The sequence below is a fragment of the Erinaceus europaeus genome, chromosome 18 (assembly GCF_950295315.1).
Source record: "Erinaceus europaeus chromosome 18, mEriEur2.1, whole genome shotgun sequence".
In the NCBI taxonomy this organism is placed as follows: Eukaryota; Metazoa; Chordata; class Mammalia; order Eulipotyphla; family Erinaceidae; genus Erinaceus; species Erinaceus europaeus.
This window is the reverse complement of record NC_080179.1, coordinates 20,158,547-20,182,529: the sequence shown is the minus strand read 5'-3', so window position 1 is coordinate 20,182,529 and position 23,983 is coordinate 20,158,547. Positions and strand designations below refer to the sequence as shown.

The 23,983-nt window shown below is 39.7% G+C and overlaps 1 protein-coding gene across 2 annotated transcripts in view; it reads right to left on the bottom strand.

The window, feature by feature from the left end:
- Positions 1 to 23,983, bottom strand: part of TLK1 (tousled like kinase 1) — a 117,319-nt gene that overhangs the window by 77,597 nt on the left and 15,739 nt on the right. Inside the window, exons 2-3 of one of the 2 annotated variants that reach the window (XM_060177719.1) lie at positions 5,058 to 5,100; positions 3,267 to 3,385 (exon numbers count right to left, since the gene is read on the bottom strand). In XM_060177719.1, coding sequence (XP_060033702.1) covers positions 3,267 to 3,385; positions 5,058 to 5,091 — 153 coding nt within the window. In that variant the 5' untranslated portion in view covers positions 5,092 to 5,100. The remainder of the gene's footprint in view (positions 1 to 3,266; positions 3,386 to 5,057; positions 5,101 to 23,983) is intronic. The other variant, XM_007534537.2, reaches the window with a different exon arrangement.

Here is a 23,983-nt window from a genome sequence, read left to right as displayed (position 1 = left end):
GGTTTGAAACATAATCGCTGTAATCTGAATGTAGCCTATACTGACAATTCAGCTAATAAGGAACTTTGCATTTACCAGTCAAGAGGTTCAAGAGTAGGGCAGCAGACATTTTTAAAGTCCTAAATGGAAAAATAAATGCCAAGACAAAGTAGTACCTTTAGATTCTAAAACTAACGATGGTCAACAGATGACTGACTAAAGTGGTTAAAGGCTATATGTTCCATGGAATATCACTCTGATCAAAGAAGAGGATACTGTGTCCTTTGGGACAAAATGGATGAAACTGGAGATTATTATGTTTAGCGAAATAAGTAGAGATGAAAGACAACTACCAGATGGTTTCACTAATACATGAAATCTAGAAATCTGATTTACATGACCTTGCCAAAAAAAAATCCAAACCAAACAAAAGCAAGCAAACTGTAAGACTGGTGAGAAAATGGTGGTTATCTCTGGGGGGCTGGAGGGTGGGGATATAGAACTTTTGAGGTGTGTATTGTGTGGATCTATACACTGTAATCTTAGAATCTTGTTTTTGAGTCAGATCACAACAAAATTAAAGAGTCTTGTACAACTATGGATACTATGATAAAAATTAAAGTCATTACAAAGAAGACAAAGGCAAGTATAAACCTATGGGACTACATCAAATTAAAAAGCTTTGGGAGTCGGGCGGTAGCACAGCAGGTTAAGCACAGGTGGTACAAAGTGCAAGGACCGGCATAAGGATCCGGGTTTGAGCCCCCGGCTCCCCACCTGCAGAGGAATCGCTTCACAGGCGGTGAAGCAGGTCTGCAGGTGTGTCTATCTTTCTCTCCCCCTCTCTATCTTCCCCTCCTCTCTCCATTTCTCTCTGTCCTATCCAACAAAGATGACATCAATAAAAACAACAGTAATAACTACAACAATAAAACAACAAGGGCAACAAAAGGGAATAAATAACTAAATATTAAAAAATAAATAAATAAAAAGCTTCTTCACAGCAAAAGAAACCACTACTCAAACCAAGAGACCCCTCACAGAATGGGAGAAGATCTTTACATGCCATACATCAGATAAGAGTTTAATAACCAACATATATAAAGAGCTTGCCAGACTCAACAACAAGACAACAAATAACCCCATTCAAAAATGGGGGGAGGACTTGGACAGAATATTCACCACAGAAGAGATCCAAAAGGCCAAGAAACACATGAAAAAATGCTCCAAGTCTCTGATTGTCAGAGAAATGCAAATCAAGACAACAACGAGCTACCACTTCACTCCTGTGAGAATGTCATACATCAGAAAAGGTAACAGCAGCAAATGCTGGAGAGGGTGTGGGGTCAAAGGAACCCTCCTGCACTGCTGGTGGCAATGTCAATTGGTCCAACCTCTGTGGAGAACAGTCTGTGGAACTCTCAGAAGGCTAGAAATGGACCTACCCTATGACCCTGCAATTCCCCTCCTGGGGATATATCCTAAGGAACCCAACACACCCATCCAAAAAGATCTGTGTACACATATGTTCTTGGCAGCACAATTTGTAATAGCCAAAACCTGGAAGCAACCCAGGTGTCCAACAACAGATGAATGGCTGAGCAAGTTGTGGTCTATATACACAATGGAATACTACTCAGCTGTAAAAAATGGTGACTTCACCATTTTCAGCCGATCTTGGATGGACCTTGAAAAAATCATGTTGAGTGAAGTAAGTCAGAAACAGAAGGATGAATATGGGATGATCTCACTCTCAGGCAGAAGGTGAAAAACAAGATCAGAAGAGAAAACACAAGTAGAACCTGAAATGTAATTGGCATATCGCACCAAAGTAAAAGACTCTGGGGTGGGTGAGTGGGGAGAATACAGGTCCATGAAGGATGATAGATGACATAGTGGGGGTTGTATTGTTAAATGGGAAACTGGGGAATGTTATGCATGTACAAACTATTATACTTACTGTTGAATGTAAAACATTAATTCCCCAATTTAAAAAAAAAAAAGAAAAGAAAGCTAACAGGGGGAGGGAATGGGATATGGTATTCTAGTGGCGGAAATTGTGTGGAACTGTACCCCTCTTACCCTATGGTCTTGTCAGTGTTTCCATTTTATAAATAAAAACTTATAAAAAATAAATTAAATTAAATTTAAATTCTCATCTGACCATGAAAAAAAAATTAAAGTCATATGACAACATGGGAAAAGTTACCTGTACCGTATATTATTACCATGGATTCAATATGTAGAGTATACATGGAACATAGGAAAAGCAGCTTGAAAAATAAAGTAATTCTGACAATCAACATAGAAGAACAATTTATAAGAGATTCCTTTAAAGCTAAGCAGCACATGAAGAAATGCTCAGAGCCAGGCGGTGGCACACCTGGTTAAGCGCTCACATTACAGTGCACAAGGACCCAGGTTCAAGCCCCTGGTCCCCCACCTGCAGGGGGGAGCTTCATGAGTGGTGAAGCAGGGCTGCAGGTGTCTTTTTGTCTCTCCCTCTTTCTATCTCCCCCTCCACTCTCAATTTCTGGCTATCTCTATCCAATAAATAAATAAAGATAATTTTTTTAAAATGCTCAAAATGTGGTCTGTGAAATGGTGTAGTGGATAAGGCATTGGACTCTCAAGCATGAGGTCCCAAGTTCAATCCCTGGCAGGACATGTACCAGAGTGACATCTGGTTCTTTCCCTCGCTCCTCCTACCTTTCTCACTAATAGAATCTTTAAAACAAAGAAAGAGAAATGCTGAAAATAACTGATAGCACAAAAGTAAAAGATACAACTTTATACTTTGTATATTTACTCCTCATCAAAAATGAGAAATATGCATAGTGCCAAATACTTATAGGGTATGGAGATAGATAATATTTCAGTGCCCTACTAAAAGATTAGCCTTAAGGGAGTTGGGTGGTAGCACAGAGGGTTAAGCGCAGGTGGCGCAAAGCACAAGGACCAGTGTAAGGATCCTAGTTCGAGCCCCCTGGCTCCCCACCTGCAGGGGAGTCGCTTCACAAGCAGTGAAGCAGGTCTGCAGGTATCTATCTTTCTCTCCCCATCTTCCCCTCCTCTATCCATTTCTCTCTGTCCTATCCAACAACAACGACATCAATAACCACATCAATAATAACTACGATAAAAAGGGCAACAAAAGGGAATAAACAAATATTTTTAAAAACTGCAGTTATTTTCTGGTAAGCACATAGATAGGGATCCTTTACCCAAAAGTTTAGATCGCTTAGTATACTGAAAGAATGCCAAGTAAAGACTACAATTTTACTCACTTTCGCTCCAACACTGCAACTGCCAGTACTCCCAGTGCTCCCACTCGCAACTCCCGTAAATCTAGCTTCCAATAATTCTTGTCTTCTTGGATCCAGACTATGCAGCTCATCCATTGCACCTATTCAGAAAATAAACACACACATCCACACATATATATGTATCGTTTTATACACACAAAACACAAAATACTTGTGTGTGGTTACTTGAGGTAACAATAGAAATAAGTCTGAGAGCAGACGGAAGACTAAATTTTCATAATGTTCATACTTCTCTATAAAAACAGCCTACAGCGCATCTTAAACATTTTGACTTAAATATACAGTAAGAAAAACATTTTTCAGCAAAGGAAGTCTGGATGCAGAGCTACTCAATTCCACAAATACTTCTTAGTGTGTGCAGCACAGGCCAGCAAGTCCTAACCTATTCTAGTCCACTAAAAAAGATAACACTGGTGGTCAGAGACAAAACTACTTTCATGAGTAATCAGTGAACATGAGTTCATAGCTTTAAAAGCATCACAGATTTTCAGTACTAAGTGGCATTACTATTCAATTTCTTGCTTATAAGACACCTTATCTAACAAACTATATTTTAAACTGAGAAAGTTAACTTTATTACTGTCACATGCCACAGATTTTTTAAACTTTTTTAAAAAATTTTTTTTTATTCCCTTTTGTTGCCCTTGTTGTTTTATTGTTGTAGTTATTATTGTTGTCTTTATTGGATAGGACAGAGAGAAATGGAGAGAGGAGGGGAAGACAGAGAGGAGAGAAAGATAGACACCTGCAGACCTGCTTCACCTGTGAAGCGACTCCCCTGCAGGTGGGGAGCCGGGGTTCGAACCGGGATCCTTATGCCGGTCCTTGTGCTTTGCGCCACCTGCGCTTAACCCGCTGCGCTACAGCCCGACTCCCACAGATTTTTTTTTTTTAATGTAGCACAGGAATCCAGGACTTTGGGCATATACTACTGAGTCGCCTCTCCAGCCCCACTTTCTTTTTTCTTTATTGGGGGGAGGGATTAATGGCTCACAATCAAAAGTAAAATGTAGTAGTTTGTACATGTGTAACATTTCTCAGTTTTCCACATAACAATTGAACCTCTCTCCCTCTGCCATCATGTTCCAAGACCTAACCCATCCCCCTACCCTGGAGTCTTTTACTTTGGTGCAATACACCAACTCCAGTCCAAGTTCTGCTTTTTTTCCCCTTATTTTTCAACTTTTTTTTTATTTGTGATTTAATAATAATTGACAAGATTGTGGGACAGGAGGGGTACAAGTTCATACAATATCCTACCCCCTCCATTGGAAGGCTTCCTACTCTTTATCCCTCTGGGAGTAAAGACCAAAGATCTCTAAGAGGTGCAGAGGTCTAGCTTCTCTAACTGCTTCTCTGCTGGGCATGGGTGCTGACAGGTCAATCCATACCCCCAGCCTGTTTTTATCTATTCCCAGTGGGGTAGGGCTCTGGGGAGGGCTCTCCAGCCTCATTTCATCATTCTTTATTCTTCTGACAGAGAAAGAGTATGGAGGGAAAGACAGAGAGAGATGAGAGACACTACAGTACTGCTCTACCACTGACAGATAATCTCCAATGCCACCTGTGGTGTCCCCACAGGACGTCAGCTTAAATCACTTTTACACATAGTGAGGTATGTGCTCTCCTGGATAAGCTAGCTCCTGGTCCCCACATACATCTTTTTATATAATTAATAGTTTTCAGTTTTTATCAGATAAAAAACATGCATCAAACTGAACACTGACATAATATCTGCTATTAAATAATCACCTTGAGAATTAAAGGAGAATCCTAAAGACTTCATAAAAAAGCACTAGAAACAAACAGAAAAGTATTAAAATGATAGGTCTACAAATTCAATATACAAAAATAGGTTGTATCTCTATATACAAGCAGGGAAGAACAAGATATTAAGACTACAATCCCAGGGTCAGGCAGAGGCGCACCCAGGAGACAGCACATGTTATCACGCACAAGGAACCAGGTTAGAGCCCCTACTCACAAGGGGTAAGCTTCACAAGCGGGGAAGCAGTGCTGAGGTGTCTCCTTTTTCCCTACGTCCCTTTCCCCCAATTTATCTATCTCCATAATAACATTTAAAAAAACACCCCACAATCTCATGTATAACTGCATCAAAAAGAACTAGCTATGAATAAACCTAAAATTAGAGATGAAAGATCTAAATAGCAGCCACTCTTAGGAAGAAATTACACGGAAAGATATTCCATGTTCGTGAATGGAGAGAATATAAGTTAATTTGTTTTTTTACCTTAGATGTAACATAGTCCCCAAAGAAAATTATAATATTTAAAAAAAAGAAAAAGAAAAACATTTAAGGTTTATATGGATTCATAAGAGACCTGAAATAACTAAAGCAGTCTTAAGGGAAAAAAGAAAAAAGAAAAAAAAGACATGTTACTTGACTTCAAGTTACACTACAAAGTGACAGATATTAAAGCTGTATGTACTGGAATAGTAATAAAAAATAAAAAACAGACATTTTATGGGGCTGGGCAGTGGCACACCCAGTAGAGCAAACATGCTATCATGTTCAGAGACCCAGGTTCAAGTCCCCTGTCCCCACCAGCAAGGAAGAAGCTTCACAAGGGATGCAGCAGTGCCGTGGGGGTGTCTCCCTCTTGGGAGGGGGTCATTGAGAGTAGTGGATATGCTCTGCAGACCTAGCAATCATCTTTGTGGTAATAATTAATTAAAAAGTAGACACACGGTTAATAGGATTGGATACTCAGAAATAAAGTTATGCATATATTTATACCTAATCCATGACCAAAAAAAAAAAAAACATGACCATATATAACAAAAGAAAATCTTTTCAACAAATGTATTTGGGAAAGCTTGGCAGTTACAATCAAAAGAATGTAACTGAATTATTCTCTAATCCCTCTAACCTTATACACAAAATAAATTAAAAATGGAATAAAGATTTCAGTGGAAAACCTGAAACCATAGAATACACAGATCGCATGGTCAAACAGTCCATGGCAGTGACATTATAGAGATTTTTGAAGACTCCATTACAGTGGCAAGTGAAATCAAAACAGAAATAACTAGGACTAGCTTTGTACAGGAAAATAAAATACTAGAAGAAGAGAAACACAGCCCACAGGGCCAGGTGGTGGTGCACCAGCTTGACTGCATGCATTAACAAGCATGAGGGCCTGGGTTCAAGTCCCTGCTTCCCACCTGCAGGAAAGAAGCTTCATATGTGGTGATGCAGGTCTGTCTGCAGGTGTTTATCTTTCTCTTTCCTGCTCTTATCTCCCCCGTCCCTCTAAATTTCTCTATGTCTTATTAAATAAAATAGAGAATTAGACAAAAGGAAAAAAAAAGGTTGCTGGGAGTGATGGATTCGAAATATGGAACCGAGCCCCAGTGATAACCTTAGGGGAGAGGGAGAGGGGGAGGGGGAGGGGGAGGGGGAGGGGGAGGGGGGAGGGAGAGGGAGAGGGAGAGGGAGAGGGAGAGGGAGAGGGAGAGGGAGAGGGAGAGGGAGAGGGAGAGGGAGAGGGAGAGGGAGAGGGAGAGGGAGAGGGAGAGGGAGAAAACACCCATCTGGTTTGGTTTTGTTTCTAAGTGTCAGCACAGAGGAATGAACCTGGGGTCCTTCAACGCGCTTGATATCACTCAAATTTTTAAGAAGAAAAGAGGGAGACTACTCAGGACTACTATCTACAGAGTTCCCTTGGTACACCTGTCCATGGTATACCCACATGGTACAAGGACTCAAACTTCAGGGCCTCAATCAAGGTAATGTACACTCCTTATTAGGTGACATATGTGCCAGCTGCCCAATTCTTAAAAAAAAAAAGAAATACACTTCCACAAACTTTTTATTGACAAAATTTAAAATATAAATTTAGGTATGCTATATTAAAATACATGTCTGCTAGTGAAAATGAAATTATTTTCAGGAGAAGGAACATTAGATGAATACAAATATTCATCTGATAGTGCTAATATGTAATGAAATTTTCTATATTTAAAAAAAAGACTTTTCAGCGGAAAAATACTGCCAAATATTGACCCACAAGCACGTTTTTAATTGAGCATATTCATTACTTTGAAGGAAGTCACAGAATCTAGCATATTCTTTTTATATTTGCCTTTTAGTAAGCCACTACACTGCAGATTAATCACTTCCAATTAAAGGTTAGGTAGAAGTACTTCAAGTGTAAAATGAAATTTATTTTCAAATATGGAAGTTTTCTTTTCACGTACATAAAAGTTTGAAAAATGCTGCTAGTATGAAGCTAGAAAAATATCCATACAAACTCATGTGGAAATAAAAACCTCACATTGCCAACATGAGATGTATTAAAGCAGCTTCAAAATTGCTTATGAATCAAATACCAGCTGCCCCTAAGATGACTTGACCACGGCTACATTTCTCAGGTAAGCACTCTATAGCCTTGTCTAACAGTTTCAGGCTAACTTCATTTTAAAATATTACCAAGTCGGGGGCTGGGTGGTAGCGAGCAGGGTTTAGTGCACATAGCGCAAGGATCATGCAAAGATCTGGGTTCGAGTCCCCGGCTCCCCACCTGCGGGGGGGGGGGGGGGTTGACTTCGCAAGCGGTGAAGCAGGTCTGTAGGTGTCTATCTTTCTCTCCTGCTCTCTCCATTTCTTTTTGTCCTATCTAACAACAACTGCTATGACAACAATAATGATAACAACTACAACAGGTGCAACAAACGGGAAAAAATGTCCTCCGGGAGCAGTGGATTCGTAGTGAAGGCACCGAGCCTCAGAGATAACTCTGGAGGAAAAAAAATGTATATAAATAGATAAATAAATAAATAAATATTATCAAGTCTATAGAAAAAGTTGACATCCAGATAATCATTCTTTCATAACAGTAGTTGAAGATCATACATTAAAAAAAAAAAAAAAAAGCAATGTCAGGGATTGAGAGATAGCTCATCCAATAAAGCATATACTTTGCTGAGTACGTGGCCCTGGCTTGTGTACTGGCATTACATGGGCATACCGAAAATAAAGGGGGGATAGTTGGTAAAGTGATACTGTGCTTTCTTCCTGTCTCCTCTCCTTCTAAAAAATAAAGGATAGGAAATTCGGCTGGAGCGGTCACTCAGTGGTATCACACAACCATGAGATGCAAGGCTCATCCACAGAACTTGATTAGAAGAAATTTCATTCTCAGTAATAAATTTGTAAAAAAAAAATAAAAAATAAAAAAATTATTACCATGGCTCAGTCAGTTAAGATAGTCAGCTAACAAAAATTCATGTAGCTAATAGTAGTTAATAATAATAAAAGCAAATGTTCTCAATTGACAATACCATTTCTATAACAGATGATAAATAAAAATATCTTATGCAAACAATCTGCTTTTGGATGATACAAGGAGTAACCATAGGCTCTCAACAACTCACAGCTTTACAGGTTTTAATTTTGTCCAACTATGTCCTTTTCTATTCCATACATATCTCTGCCGGGTTATGGCACATTTGAGCAGATTCCACTTCAGACTGTACTTATTAGTCTTATTCTCAACTCTGAAAATACTGTTACCTGCAGATGTTTTCACATAATCTATTCATAGAGGTTAATTCACTTCACTGTGACTTTCAAAGTGACACTACGCAGTATCAATAACTCAAGAACCAAGAGAATTTACTCTAAAATCGTTTGTCTTACTCTTTTCAAATTGACTATCAATACTGCTTCAAATATCCTAAAATTTTTAAATCAACTATTCTTGGGAAAAAAATAATGGCTTGAAAAATTAATTTTCTCTGGATACACTTCCATAACGACTGTAGTAAAGCACAATTTATTAACTATCAGTCAATGGTTTGTTTCCCTTGCATTCTCCTGTGCATTGATAGGCTTCTACTCAGTGTGCTGGGGTGGCATCTCTGTAGCAGAGCTAATTCCTTGCATGTGTGAGGCTCTGGATTCAGTCTCTAGCTCCACATAAAACGATGGTACAGTTCTGGTCAATTTCTCTCTCAATTGAAAAACAAAAGCCTGTCAGAGTCCATCTTTTTTTGGTTCTTTTGACAAGATGGACATGCACAGGTATTTAAAAAATAACATATTGCTAATACACATGAAACTCAATGTCAACATATAATGGAAACACTGAGATTTCCAGGGCACCAAAAGCAGTATGGATTGTTAAGAATAACATATGGGGTCTCTGTCTGTCACAACTATTCAGTTCTGCCCATATAATGCAAAAGAAGCTATGCTACTGTGAATTTTATTTATGGACACAGAAATTTGAACTTCACCACTGGGTTATTAAAGTTGCAGATATTATTCTTTAAAAAATATTTTTAGTTTTGTCAGTGGAAGGTGTATGATTACTATTGTAGAAAGCACATTTCAACGATTTTAATCTTGGGGGCCATGTATTTAAGCCCTGAGACTACACAGGGTCATATGAATGGCTCCGGGGGGAGCTCTGCAAAAAAATGGAGCAGTGCTGTGGCGTCTTAAGGCTGAATACAAGTTGGCCTAGGAGTGTGTGGTCCTAGAACCACAGACACAAAAGTATATATATATTTTTTAATTTTATTATCTTTATTTATTTATTGGATAGACACAGGCAGAAATTGAGAGGGAAGGGCATGACAGGGAGAGAGACACACACAGCCTTGCTTCACCACTCATGAAGCTTTCCCCCTACAGGTGGGGGCTGGGGGCTCGAATATGGGCTCGAACTGTAACATATGCACTCAACCAAATGCACCACCATCCAGCCCTGATTATAATCTTTCATGTAATCAGACTGTTTCTTCTTACATTTATCCAAAACTTTGGTCCTCACTTAGCCGAGGAGGAGAGGTTTCCTGAAGAATCTGTAATTTCACCATATTCAGTGAAAGAGACCCCACAAATAAAGCCAGATATAAATGAACATATAACATATGGCAAAGATCATATAGTGGAGAAAAGAAAACCGGACATCACAGGTTAGAAAAAAATAAAACTAGACTATCACTTAACATCGTGCATAAAAATTAAATCTAAATGTATTAAAAACTAGAGGGAGTCGGGCGGTAGCGAGGCGCAAAGCGCCAAGGACTAGCGTAAAGATCCTGGTTCAAGCTCCCAACTCCCCACCTGCAGGGGAGTCGCTTCACAGGCGGTGAAGCAGGTCTGCAGGTGTCTATCTTTCTCTCCCCCTCTCTGTCTTCCCCTCCTCACTCCATTTCTCTCTGTCCTATCCAACAACGACGACATCAATAACAACTACAAGAATAAAACAACAAGGACAACAAAAGGGAATAAATATTAAAAAAAAAAAAAAAAAAAACAACTAGAGTGGGACCGGGTGGTGGCGCACCTGATTGAGCGCACATGTTACAGTGCTCAAGGACCCGGGTTTGAGCCCCCAGTCCCCACCTGCAAGGGGAAAGCTTCATAAGGGTGAAGCAGGTCTGCAGGTGTTTCTCTGTCTCCCCTACCTTCTCGATTTCTGGCTGTCTCTATCCAATAAATAAAGGTAATAAAAAAAATTAAAAAAAAACTAGAGTATTAGATTCCACACCATAAAATACAAAATACAAATAAAAATACAAAGAAAGTAACACAAATACAAAGAAAGTAACACAGATAATAATACACTCCAGGACCTTAACATCAAAGGTGTAGTTAGAGATTCAACCCTACTGACAAGTGAAATTAAAATAAGAATGAGGGGCTGGGTGGTGGCACACCTGGTTGAATGCACATATTACAGTGTGCCAGGACCAGAGCCAGAGTTCAAGCCCCCAGACTCCACCTGCACGGGGAATGCTTTGCAAGTGGTGAAGTGGTGTTGCAGGTGTCCCTTTGTCTTTTCTTATCACCCCTTTCCCTCTCAATTTCTGGCTGTCTCTATGCATTAAATAAAATAAAGATAATTGAAAAGATTTTTTAAAAATTTTTTTAATTAAGTAAGAATGAACACAGGGGAGTACATAAAATTAAAATGCTCTTACACATTGGGGGAAAAAAATGCCACAAAAATAAAAAGAGAATTCAGAAATTGGGCGGTAGCGCAGTGGGTTAAGCGCACGTGGCACAAAGCGCAAGGACCGGCATAAGGATCCCGGTTCCAGCCCCGGCTCCCCACCTGCAGGGGAGTCGCTTCACAGGCAGTGAAGTAGGTCTGCAGGTGTCTATCTTTCTCTCCCCCTCTCTGTCTTCTCTTCCTCTCCCCCTTTCTCTTGTCCTATCCAACAACGACGACATCAATAACAACAATAATAACTATAACAACAATAAAAAGACAACAAGGGCAACAAAAGGGAAAATAAAAAAAAAGAAAAGATATTGTATATAATACCTCTAACACGGCACTGACATTCAAAATATGTAAAGAAATGCAACTCCCAGATTTTAATCTGGCACCCACCACACTGGGGGGAGCTTTGCTGCTGTGGTGTCTTTTTCTCAGTTTCTATCCCTGTCTCTCTTATCTAAAAAAAAAGTCAGCTCAAGACAGTAAAAGCTGGGGGTTGGAGCAGAGACGAAAAAGAAATCATACAAGTTGACAACAGAAAAATTAAGCAATAAAAAGGTAAACAAAACATCTGAATAGACATCTATTGAAAGAAGTATACAGGTAACCCACAGACAAATGGGAAAAAAAAATTACACCAGTGAGGAGGAAAGTCTACAACAAAAAGTCACAGGCAGGGGCCAGACAGTAGTGCAGCAGGGAGAGCACTCGTGCTGTGAAGCGTAAGGATCCCGGTTCCAGCCCCCGGCTCCCCACCTGCAAGGCAGTTACTTCACAGGTGGTGAAGCAGGTCTACAGGTGTCTGTCTTTCTCTCCCCCGTCTTCCCCTCCTCTCTCCATTTCTCTCTGTCCTATCAATAACAACAATAATAAAAACCACAACAACAATAAAAAATAAGGGCAACAAAAGGGAAAATAATAGCCTCCAGGAGCAGCGAGCAATAACCCTGGAGGCAAAAGAAAAAAAAACTATCCTCCTCAGACTCTTCCAAAAAAAAAAAAATGAAAAGGAGGGAAAACTTTCAAACACATTCTTGACGCCAGCATCACTCTTGATTCCAAAACCAGAGAGGGGCATCAGGAAAAAGAAACCTATAAATATTGCTCTGTTCTAGCAATTTACTTTATTCCATGAAACTATTTTTGAGCTATTTATCTTTCTAGATATACAAATATACACCCATTGTACATATGTACAATAACTCGCACACACATTAAATGCTTCTCTTATGACTGGAGTAGTAGTAACAAGCACACAAAGTTAGATTCCTAAGTCTGGCTTACATAGTCTCTCTTGTAAGCCTGTGTAAGGAACCCAGCCAAGTAAGACCAAAAATCACAGAAAGGAAGACTAGTACTTTGCCTATCTTTAAGATATTTATTCATTTTAAATATTCTTCTTGTAGGGGGGTCAGGCGGTAGTGCAGTGGGTTAAGCGTAGGACCGGCGTAAGGATCCCGGTTCAAGCCCCCGGCTCCCCACCTGCAGGGGAGTCACTTCACAGGCGGTGAAGCAGGTCTGCAGGTGTCTTATTTTTCTCTCCCCCTCCTCTCTCCATTTCTCCCTGTCCTATCCAACAGCGACCATTTCTCTCTGTCCTATCCAACAGTGATGACATCAGTAACAACAATTTAAAAAAGGGTAACAAAAAGAAAAATATATATTAAAAAAAAGAAAAAATTATTCTAGAAAACCTTACAGCAAGTGTGATTCAAATATACACCACCAAATGATTCATGGAAGGAAATAGTTTTCATAAGCAAAGAATATTGTGAATTGAGTTTTGTTTTTCTATAGTGCTATACCTTTGAGAATGAAAGTAATTTCAATTTTATTCTTATAAATAAAAAAATATAACAGCTTTTTTTCATCAAAAATAAACATGCACAGAGGTAAGTTTACAGTGTAGTAAAGTTATTTCAGATCTTGTGATTCAGCTCCCAAATATAAAGCAAGGAAAAGTACGTATAGAGTTATTAAGTAAAATGTTTATATGAAGCATTTTGAACAAAATTTATCACTTATATTAACATTAGTACATAAATGTAAGCATAGAAGCATGCTAAAATGTAAAGTGTTTAATAAACACAGATATAAGTCCTTTTTAAGCTTTCTCATAGAGGACTGAAGTTCCTGGTAGGTAGAATTGTATATACTTTAATTTCTTTTTTTTTTTTAAATTTTATTTATTTATTTATTCCCCTTTTGTTGCCCTTGTTGTTTTATTGTTGTAGTTATTATTGATGTCATTGTTGTTGGATAGGACAGAGAGAAATGGAGAAAGGAGGGGAAGACAGAGAAAAGGAGAGAAAGACAGACACCTGCAGACCTGCTTCACCGCCTGTGAAGCGACTCCCCTGCAGGTGGGGAGCCGGGGGCTCAAACCTGGATCCTTTTGCCAGTCCTTGAGTTTGGCGCCACCTGCGCTTAACCCGCTGCGCTACCGCCCGACTCCCTAATTTCTTTATATTAATATGGTAGATTAATGTAACCAGATTCTTCCAATTTCCACAAATTTCAGGCTTATTTTAAATCAGTGCATCTTTTCACACACACACACACACACACACACACACACACACACACACACACACACACACACATTCTGAAGATGGAGAAACGCATGAGTTTGGGCATGGGACCAAACTGAGTTCAAATCCCAGCTCTGGCATGAGCACTTGCATTATAGACTTTATCTCTTTAGGCTTCAATTTTCTCTTCTGATAATGAGACTAGAAGACACAGAAAACATGTCAAGTACTTGATCCAAAACAGTAATTACTCAGCGTATCTTAGTTTTGGTTGCCCAAGTGAGTTTGGATTCCATATGTCTAGGATTACATGGTAAAAGACCATATCTTTACCAGAATTTTTATTTGTTTTTTATTTACTTACTCCCTTTTGTTGCCCCTGTTGTTTTATTGTTGTTATTACTGTCGCTGTTGGATAGGACAGACAGAAATGGAGGAGGGGAAAACAGAGAGGGGGAGAGAAAGGTAGCCAGTCACCTTCAGACCTGCTTTACCGCCTGTGAAGCAACTCCCCTGCAGGTGGGGAGCCAGGGGCTATAATCCGGATTCTCACTCCGGTCCTTGCGCTTTGCACCACCTGCACTTAACCCCTGCGCTATTGCCCAACTCCCCAAAGACCGTATCTTAAATAGTTTTACACAGCAGTACATGCCTTACATCTGTGACACCCTGAGTTTAATTTTTAATCTCTAGCACTGCATGACAAGAAGACAAAAACAAGTGAGCTTCTCTTATAAAAAATATTTATGGCTAAACCAAAAAAGTATAGTAACTTTTTCTTGAGCATTAGCTCTCATCTTTGTTGTCTCTATTATAGATAACAAAATAAACAGTGAGAGATTATGTTTTATTGTGTTTTGCTAGAACTTATTTATATTCATTCAAATAAGCATCCCTGTCCCAAAGAACCGTCTGAAAGAAGGGAGGGGCAAGTGGTGGGGGTAGGAGAGGGTGCAGAGAGGGATGAGGAAATGACAGGAGAGACAAAGAAAAAGCATGCACATGCAAGAAAGATGTTCTCCAGAAAAGTTCTAAAATAGGCATTTGGTCAAACTTAACCTAGTAATTACCTTTTCCTCACTACTAGAAAATCAACAGTTATCCTGTCTCTAACCTAAGTATTAATTACTCATGAATATTTTTAAAGTTTCATGCCTTTGTCCATTACTAAGGGAAAACAACTGTTGAAATAAACTATACAGATTTATAAAAACAAAGAGTTCCAATATTGGTCTCCTATCTCCCAAAATTCTACTACTCAGAGGAAAGCATTTGATACACTTTAAAAAGAGTGTGGGCCCAAGAGATAGTTCAATGTGTTAAGAACGCAGGCCTTGCATGGCTGAAGGTCCAGGTTCAATGCCAGCACCTTGATAAACCAAAGCTGGACTGAAATCTGATCTGCCTTCTACATGAAAATAAATCAGTCTTGGACAAATAAAGAAGATGAGAGATAGTTTCAGTCAATAGGACTCACAATGCTGTAAGTCCTGGAGCTATAACCCAGCATCACACAAGAGTGAACTCCACAGATGGTGCTGCAGCGTTGTGATGTCAATGTCTGTCTGCCTCTGTGTCTCCCCACCCCCACCCCCACCCCACCCCACCCCGACTTTATCTAAAAATAAAGTAGGCCCAACAGTGGTTGAGTCATGTTTGGGTGAGGCTCCACAAAATGATTTTAAAAAATAAACAAGAAGGGCAGTTATGACTAGATGCCCCTATAGTACTCCTTAGCTTATTCTTTCATTTCAGATGGGGGGGGGGGGTTTGGAGTATATAATCCTAATTTTCACCCCGAGTGACAGTGGTGTGTAAAGCACTTTCATCCCCAATTTAAGTTCCTCCTCTCCACCATACACCAAAAGCCCAACACCCTCTCAAGCCCAATTTTCATTTATTACAGTGTGTCTACAGTATGGAAGCAAATCTCTAGGAAGGAAGCTATAGGTACTTACTATATGTAAGAAGTCTAAATCAAGCACTGCCTAAACAACGTATTGCAAACAGGAAACAAGAAGAAAATATCTAAATGTTTATGCAATGTATTATATCACAAACACCATCCCTATTATATCTTCAAGAGACTCCTAAATTGGACTCCTACGGACAATTAGAGCCACATAGTATTAGGATTAAAAGTTTAAGCTCTGGGGGTATGGTGGTAGTGCAGCAGGTTAAATATACATGGCGCAAAGCCTAAAGATCCCGGTTTAAGTCCCTGACTCCCCACCTGCAGGGGGAGCTCTTCTCAAGTGGTGAAGCAAGTCTGCAGGTATCTTATCTTTCTCTTCCCCCCTCAATTTCTCCCTGTCCTGCCCAACAATGACAGCAATGACAACAATAACAGTCACAACAATGATAAAACAAGGGCAACGAAAGGGAAAAAATAGTCTCCAGAAGCAGTAGTGCAGGCACTGAGCCCCAGCGATAACCCTAGAGGCAAAAAAAAAAAAAAAAAAAAAGTTTAAGCTCTGATGCCAAAGCTAATTCAAACACCAGCTCTGCCACTTTAAATGTTGCCCATACCCATAAAATCCTGGTAACTACTGAGCCTACATCATAGGATTGCTACATAAAGTAAATGAGAACACACTTATAAGCCTTATCAAGTTCCTGAAATAGTAGCCTTGATAGTTCTAAGTCAGAGAAAAGTAAGTGACTTTCTCAAAACGATATGCCAAGGAAGTAATGGAAGAAACCAAAGCAATAAAACATTGCTAACAAAGAACAGAGAATTCCAATTCATTCAATTTTATTATCTCTAGCCTAAACCTTCAAAAAAAAAGAAAAATAATTAGTTCCTTCTTGTGAATAAATACACAAGACTTCTAATAAGATTACTCCATGTAGGAAGCCTCTCACATCCCACACATCCCATGTTTAATACAGATTACTGGAATCGATGAAAATAAAAACAATCTTAACTAGCACTAAACTGCTATAAAATTCTAGAGAATGCCAATTTTCAATTCAATGCACAAATTAGCAAACAAACCCTTTAAGATGTTTTTCTAGAAAAGCAGATTTCCAGTTTAAATTTTACAATAACTTGTATTAGTACAACTTCTATAGGAATGCTGACCTGTAACTACAGATAAATGTATAATACAAACTAGGCATATCACCATGCATAAGGATCCGGATTTGAGATACCACTCCCTACCTGCAAGGAGGGTGCTTCATGATCAGTGAAGCAGGTCTGCAGGTGTCATCTTTCTCTCTCCCTATCTTCTCATCCCTCTCAATTTCTCATTGGCCTGGCAAGTTAAATAAAATAGAAAGGAAAAGAGAAAAAATTGCCGCCAGGAGCTGTGGATTTGCAGTGCTGGCACCAAGGCCCAGCAATAACCCTGGTGGTGATAAAAAAAAGAAAAGAAAGAAAGAGAGAGAAAAAAAATAGTGAACAAAAACTCATAGTATGACCAAAATCCTAGTATCTTTATGAATCACTGTCTGCCATTTTTTTCCTTTTCCAAACCACTTGATTGAGGAAATAATGATTTACAAGATTTAAGTATAGTTTCTTTCCTCCCTAGAATAGGTGTCAGCATACCATTCCCACCACCAATCTTCCATCCTTCATCATGTGCTCCAAAAGCCTCCCCCTCTTTACAGTCCTTGGCTCTGCTGTAACAAAAAAAAAAAAAAAAAAAAAAACGAGGCTAAGGATTACCCTGAGTTTTCCCTTTCTTGCTTTATTTCCTAGGTTCTACCTGTGAGTGAAGGCATTTGGTATTCAGCTGGCTTGTCTCACCTTAAATATGATTCCTTCAAGTTTCATCCAAGATGTAGCAAAGAAGATTTCATCATTTCTTACAGCTAGTGACTGCTATTTTTTACATAGTTCAGAGATTTGAAGAAATTTTAGCTTATATTATTCTCATGTACCTTTTTGTGTGTTCATTTAAAAATTATCAAAACAGTAAAAGATGCACTCTTATAAAGAGCATGCCTTATAAGACGGGCTCTCAATTTTACATTAAAATCTCTTAGCAAATCAATCCAGTAATTTAAAAATTCTGACTTCTGTCAAGTTTTTTGTTTGTTTGTTTGTTTGTTTTAATGAGAGATATACAGAAGGCAAGATCAAAAGACCAAAGCACTGCTCAGCTCTGGCTTATGGGCTGGGGATGGACCTCAGAGCCTCAGGCAACCAAGTCTTTTGCATAACCACCATGCTATCTCCCCAAGCCCACTTATGTGAAGTTTCCTTTCAATTGTAGCAACACTCCAATTTTAAGACTTATTTTCCAATGTCAAATTACTTGCCTTAAGTGGGGAGGAAGGACTTTCTCCCACTCCCCCCCTCCAAAATTACTGGTTTGCGGCTGGGCTGTGGTGCACCTGCTTAAGCACACACATTACCACGCACAAGGACCAGGGTTCATGCCCATGTCACCACCTGCAGGGTGGACACTTTATGAGGCTGAAGCAAGTACCGCAGGTGTCTATCTCCCTCCCTCCCTATCTCCCCCACCCCAAATTCCTCTCTGTCCTATCAAATAGACAAATAAAAACATAACAAAAAATTTAAAGAATGAATGGTAAAGTGGATAGAAAAGATTTTAACATATCTCTCCCACTGAAAAAACAATCTTTGCACGCCTGCAAAAAAAAACTTCCACCTTTCCATAAAGTTAAGAAGAAGGTGCCAAGAACCTTGCACACACAGCCTCCACTGGATTTCAAGGGAGATGTTTTGTTACCTGTTGCTGCATTTCACTTGCAGGGGAAGTGTGTCGATCTTCACTGTGCCCTTCTTGTGAGAAATGTTAAGAAAGCCAAATATGAATTCTTCCAGATTCTGCTTCTGCCCTGCCCCTGTATGCTCAGGCAGTGTGTCTTCACTGTTACCGTAATATATTTCATGAACACTGAGCTATATAGTGAGCACCATAAATTCTAGCAAACAACAGGTTGATGACACTGGGGACATCAAAAAAAAGTCCAATACACTGGGGATATTTAAAAAAAGTCCAATAATCTGTTTAGACTATTCTAAAACAGAATGGCAGAATGCCTCATCACTAGTGAAGCAAGAACCTGTGAGAGTCTGCTCTATTTGAGACTATGGAAAATGCTGGTTATTTCACATATCACCTTTTCCTGCCAAAACAGGTGAATGTTTTAATGAAACCCCATGGTAGAAAGTCATTTTGAAACCCCATGGCAGAAAGTCATTCTGAGTCTGCTGCTGTACAAATAAATGAACTGGTATATTCCTCTTACTAGAATATAAACTAAAAAAAAAGGTAGGGATGGGAGAGATTTACTTTAAAAAGGTCATCTTCGGGGGCTGGGTGGTAGCGCGGTAGGTTAAGAGCACAAGGCACGAAGTGCACGGACTGACTTAAGGATCCCGATTTAAGTCCCTGGCTGAAGGTGTCTATCTTTCTCTCCCGCTGTCTTTCCTCTCTCAATTTCTCTCTGCCCTATCCAACAACAACAGCAATGGCAACAATAACAACAACATGGGCAACAAAATGGGAAAAATGGCCTCCAGGAACAGCGATAACCCTGGAGGCAAAAAAAAAAGTCACCTTCAGGCAACTTCTACTTCAAATTCTCAAATTGAAGAAACTTGGTTTAAAAAACAAAATCTTCTTCCACCTAGCAATTCTCAACATCAATTTACCCATGCGTAAAGTACAACTATTTAACTTATTGGCATAAAGATGAATCCAATACCATGTAAGTAAGCTTCTCTTGGCATACCTGCACACTCAATAACATGATAACCCTTATTTAGAAAACAACACATATGTAATTTCTTATAGCTTTAATATGCAAACCTATGTAGTATGATCTTGAAAGATTCAAGATGAGCCACAGAATATAAAATACTGCTAATTGGGTGTTACTAAGGAAGTATTTTGGTTTCTGTGTAATTGTATATATCCTAGGGAATAGAAGACTGTACATAGTTTTCACTAGAGTTGTATAGCAGATCAAGGCACTAAAGAGAAAATAGTGAAACTTGGAGATACTCAGAATTTGAAAAGTGTTTCTAGCTTACACATGGACAGTAATCATTAAAAGAGGCACTGAGTTCATTTCCAAAGATACTGAATTTGGTGTTTTAGGGAATCAGGATATAAGCCCCATAGTGAATGAGTTTCTTTCTGCTTGTCTCACCCTATTTGCCCAGCAACAAGAACTGAGGTTCAATGAAAGGTCTACTCTATGGGTTGCTGGTTCAATTCTTAGCCGTGAGCAAGGGTAGCTAGAAGGAAAACCAGGTACAAAGAAAGAAGTTTGGCTCAATATACAGAAAAGAGTACAAAGGATGAGGTAAAGTTGTTTTCACTGAGCATCTAGATATTACAGAATTCACCCATAGCATGGATCATTCGTATGATCAAAAATACTGGGGTCAGGCAGTGGTACACACAATAGAGCACACATTTATAATGTGCACGAACCAGTGATGCCACCGCCCTGGCGGAAAAACAAAAATAGGCAAAAGATTAACTAAGTTTCTTCTGAGATGATCACTGAGTATATAAAAGTTGGTTCAGTAAGCAGAGCTCATGGATCCCCAGCACATGAGAGCACGAACTGGAAATGAATAAAAATAAATTTAAAACAAAATTTAAGGGTGTGGGCCAGGCAGTGGCACACCTGGTAGAAGGCTCATGTTATCACCATGCCCAAAGACCTGGGTGGTTTCAAGTCCCTGGGCCCCATTTAGAAAGGGGCAGGTTTCATGAGTGATGAAACAGTGCTAAAGCTGTCTCTTTTTCTTTCTTCCTCTCTGTCTCCCTTTCCTCTCAATTTCTCTGGGTTTGTGTGGGAGGAGTGGAATAGAGAAATGGAAAAGGGAGATAAAGCTCAGAGCATATTCAACATGAAAGGAATATTGCATCTGTCAACAAAATGGGTGCCAGCTATTAAATTATGAAATGTGTAAATATAAACTATGAACACTTAAGATCTAGCCACTGAATAATATACAACTCCATTACAGAACATTCTTCCAAAATTAAAAACCTGCACTCAAGTGGTGGGATTGTGTGGCATATATCTTAGCATTTCAATGTTGTCCTCTTACAGTAGTAGTCAAAAATAAAGAGTAGTTCCAGACAGAATTTAACTTGACTCATTCTATATACAAATTAGTTTTTACATTCATTATTCACTACATTTATTTTTATGTTTTTTAGATAGAAGCAGAAAGAAAGAGTGAAAGATACGTGGTCCGGGAGGTGGTGCAGTGGATGGTGTGTTGAACTCTCAAGCACATCACCACGTGGAAGGACCCATGAAAGGACCTGGGTTCAAGCCCATGGTCCCCACCTGGAGAGGGAAGCTTCCAAAGTGGTGAAGTAGGTCTACAGGTCTTTCTATCTACCCTCACCTCTCAGCTTCTGTATCTGTCAAAAATAAATATTTTTTGGGTGGGGGTAGATAGTACAATAGTTATGCAAAGAGACTCTCAAGCCTGAAGCTACAAAGTCCCAGGTTCAATACCTAGGACTACCATAAACTAGAGCTGGGCAATGCTCTGGTAAAAATAAATCTTTTTTTCTTTTCTTTTCTTTTACCAGAGCACTGCTCAGTTCTGGCTTATGGTGGTGCTAGGTGAGGACTCAACAGGGGACTGTTGCTGCTGCAGGGTTCGAAGTCTTTTTGCATAACATCTGACTATCTGCCCAGCTCCCTAAATAAATAATTTCTTAAAATTGATTCCTAGATACCTAGCTTTTTTTCTTTCCCCTTGTCACCAGCACTTCACTGGAACTCAGAGTGGACTTCCCCCACCACCCCATCCCCCACCAGATAAGAGTGAAATGCAGAGAGGGAGAGAATGGAAGCGAGACTTCATATACATTCATTTAAAGCATAAGTATTAGTGGTGGAGGTAATAGAGTTTTACTGCTAGAGCACTAAACTTACAAGCATGAGGTCCAGAATTTGATCCTTGATCCTTAACACATACATGTACCACAGTGCTGCTCTGGTTATCTCTCTCCTCTTCCTCCTTTCTATCATTAATAAAGCTTTTTAAAAAGCAAAGTAACCCAACCTAATCAATGCAATCAGTACCACCTCAGACTGTGTCCAGAGACGTCAGGAGGGACGTCAGGACGCCAGCCCTCCAGTTTCATTACTCTAGTGAGACCTTTCCTAGCTCATCGGACTCAATTCCATTTTGGGTGGTGAACTTCCTAACAAAGCCTCAAAACCTTGATGTACAGACCAGGGCCCATGAGATGGGGCTTATGTACACATGTATCCAGAAGTTAGGGGGTAGTACAGACCTAAAAGCAACAGCGCACAAGTTTGCAGTGATGCAGCAAGTAGAAAGACCTAAAACGGACACCATAAAGTAACTAATCAAATAGTTTCTACTTAGACCTAGATACCCTCCTCACCTACTTCCTATTTCACTTCCCTCAATCACTCCAAAGCTAACCTTGCCAGTCAAAGTATAGACGACAAAAGCTGGATAAGGGCAAGAGACCGGCACACTTTAATGATGGCTCTTTAGTCACTATCAGGACACCCCATCACCTGGGGCCCTAGTCAGGGAGTCCTGGGATTCCCACACAGACATGATGGGCCTAGACCTCTAACAGATCCCGCTCTCCACGGTCATTGGTCACCTCCATCAGGAACAACATAATAGACTCCTGTGTGGACCCCTACAGGACCTTGGCCTCAAAGTGGATCAACAATGGTAGGGACTGTTCCATTCTCTGAAAGGAGGTTGGACAACATACTCAACCAGTTGAAGATGGGTCTTGAAATGCGTGCAGCCTGGAATGTTCCTAGCTGGGACCACAGAATGTGAGCTCAGACCTACAGGGAGGCAGAGGTTACACAGGCTCCTGTGCTGAATATGGGCCCCAGATGAAAACGGTGGGGTTTACAGTTAATAATATTTATACACTTTTTCCATATTTGGGAGTTACTCTCTTCTCTAATCCAGCTTTCTAGTCCAACTATGACACCATCTCCCCAGACAATACCTTGGGTCTACCTGGATGTTTTAGCTGTCACACTCAGGAAAAAAACTAGCAAAGTCATGGGACCCTCGGAATATACCTAAAACAGACCTACTAGCTTTTTCCATAACAGAGACCCCTAAATCTTCATCTGCAATATTCTTGCCTTTAGGTTCATGATTAGTCAACAACTTGTTCTGCTTTATATCTTAACTCTTTTTCAGCCATCAGGTTCCAGATGCTACCATGCTGGCCTGACTTCCCTAGGCAGAGGAACCCACCAACATGTCCTGGAGTCCTGTCTCCCCAGATGCCTGCCCCACTAGGGAAAGAGAGAGACAAGCTGGGAGTATGGATCCACCTGCCAACGCCCATGTTCAATGGGGAAGCAATTACAGAAGCCAGACCTTCGACCTTCTGCACTCCATAATGACCCTGGGTCCATACTCCCAGAGGGATAAAGAATAAGGAAGCTTACAAGAGAAGGGATGGGGATATGGAGTTCTGGTGGTGGGAATTATGTGGAATTGTACTCCTCTTACCCTATGGTCTTGTCAATATTTCATATATATATATGTATATATATATATATATATATATATACATATATATATATGTATATATATATATATATACATATATATATATACATGTATATATTTAAAAAAGCAAAGTAAAACATAATCATGTGCATCCTCGGAGGTGGTGCAGGGGGTAAAGCACCAATTTGCACTTTTTGGTTTTTTCTTTGCAATCATGACCTCCAGCAGTACAAATGTCAGAGTAATGCATCCCCACCCCATCTCTCTCATTAATAAATAAGTAATTAATTACAAAAATTATGTGATATGAGGACACTTACTGAAATGAAAAATCCGTAGGCAAAAGAATTAGAAAACCGCTGCTGATGGACCCCACTTCCACATTCCAGTATCACCAGTGTCGACTCTGATTGTACCCAACGGCCCACAATTTAATCGTCAGTACCTTGATGGATTCTGTTTGTAACCAATCAGCTTGTGCCACGCCCAGTTTGAAAACATAAAGGCTGTGTGCTGAGGTAGGGACCAACCTGTAAACACCCTGCCCTCCAGGCCGCTTCAGGTCTTGGTTTTTGTTTGTTTGTTTGTTTTTGGCTACTTTTGAGCTATAGCATGGGAGAGCAAAATTATGGAATTTTTTTTCTTTTCTTTTTTTGCCTCTAGAGTTATTGCTGG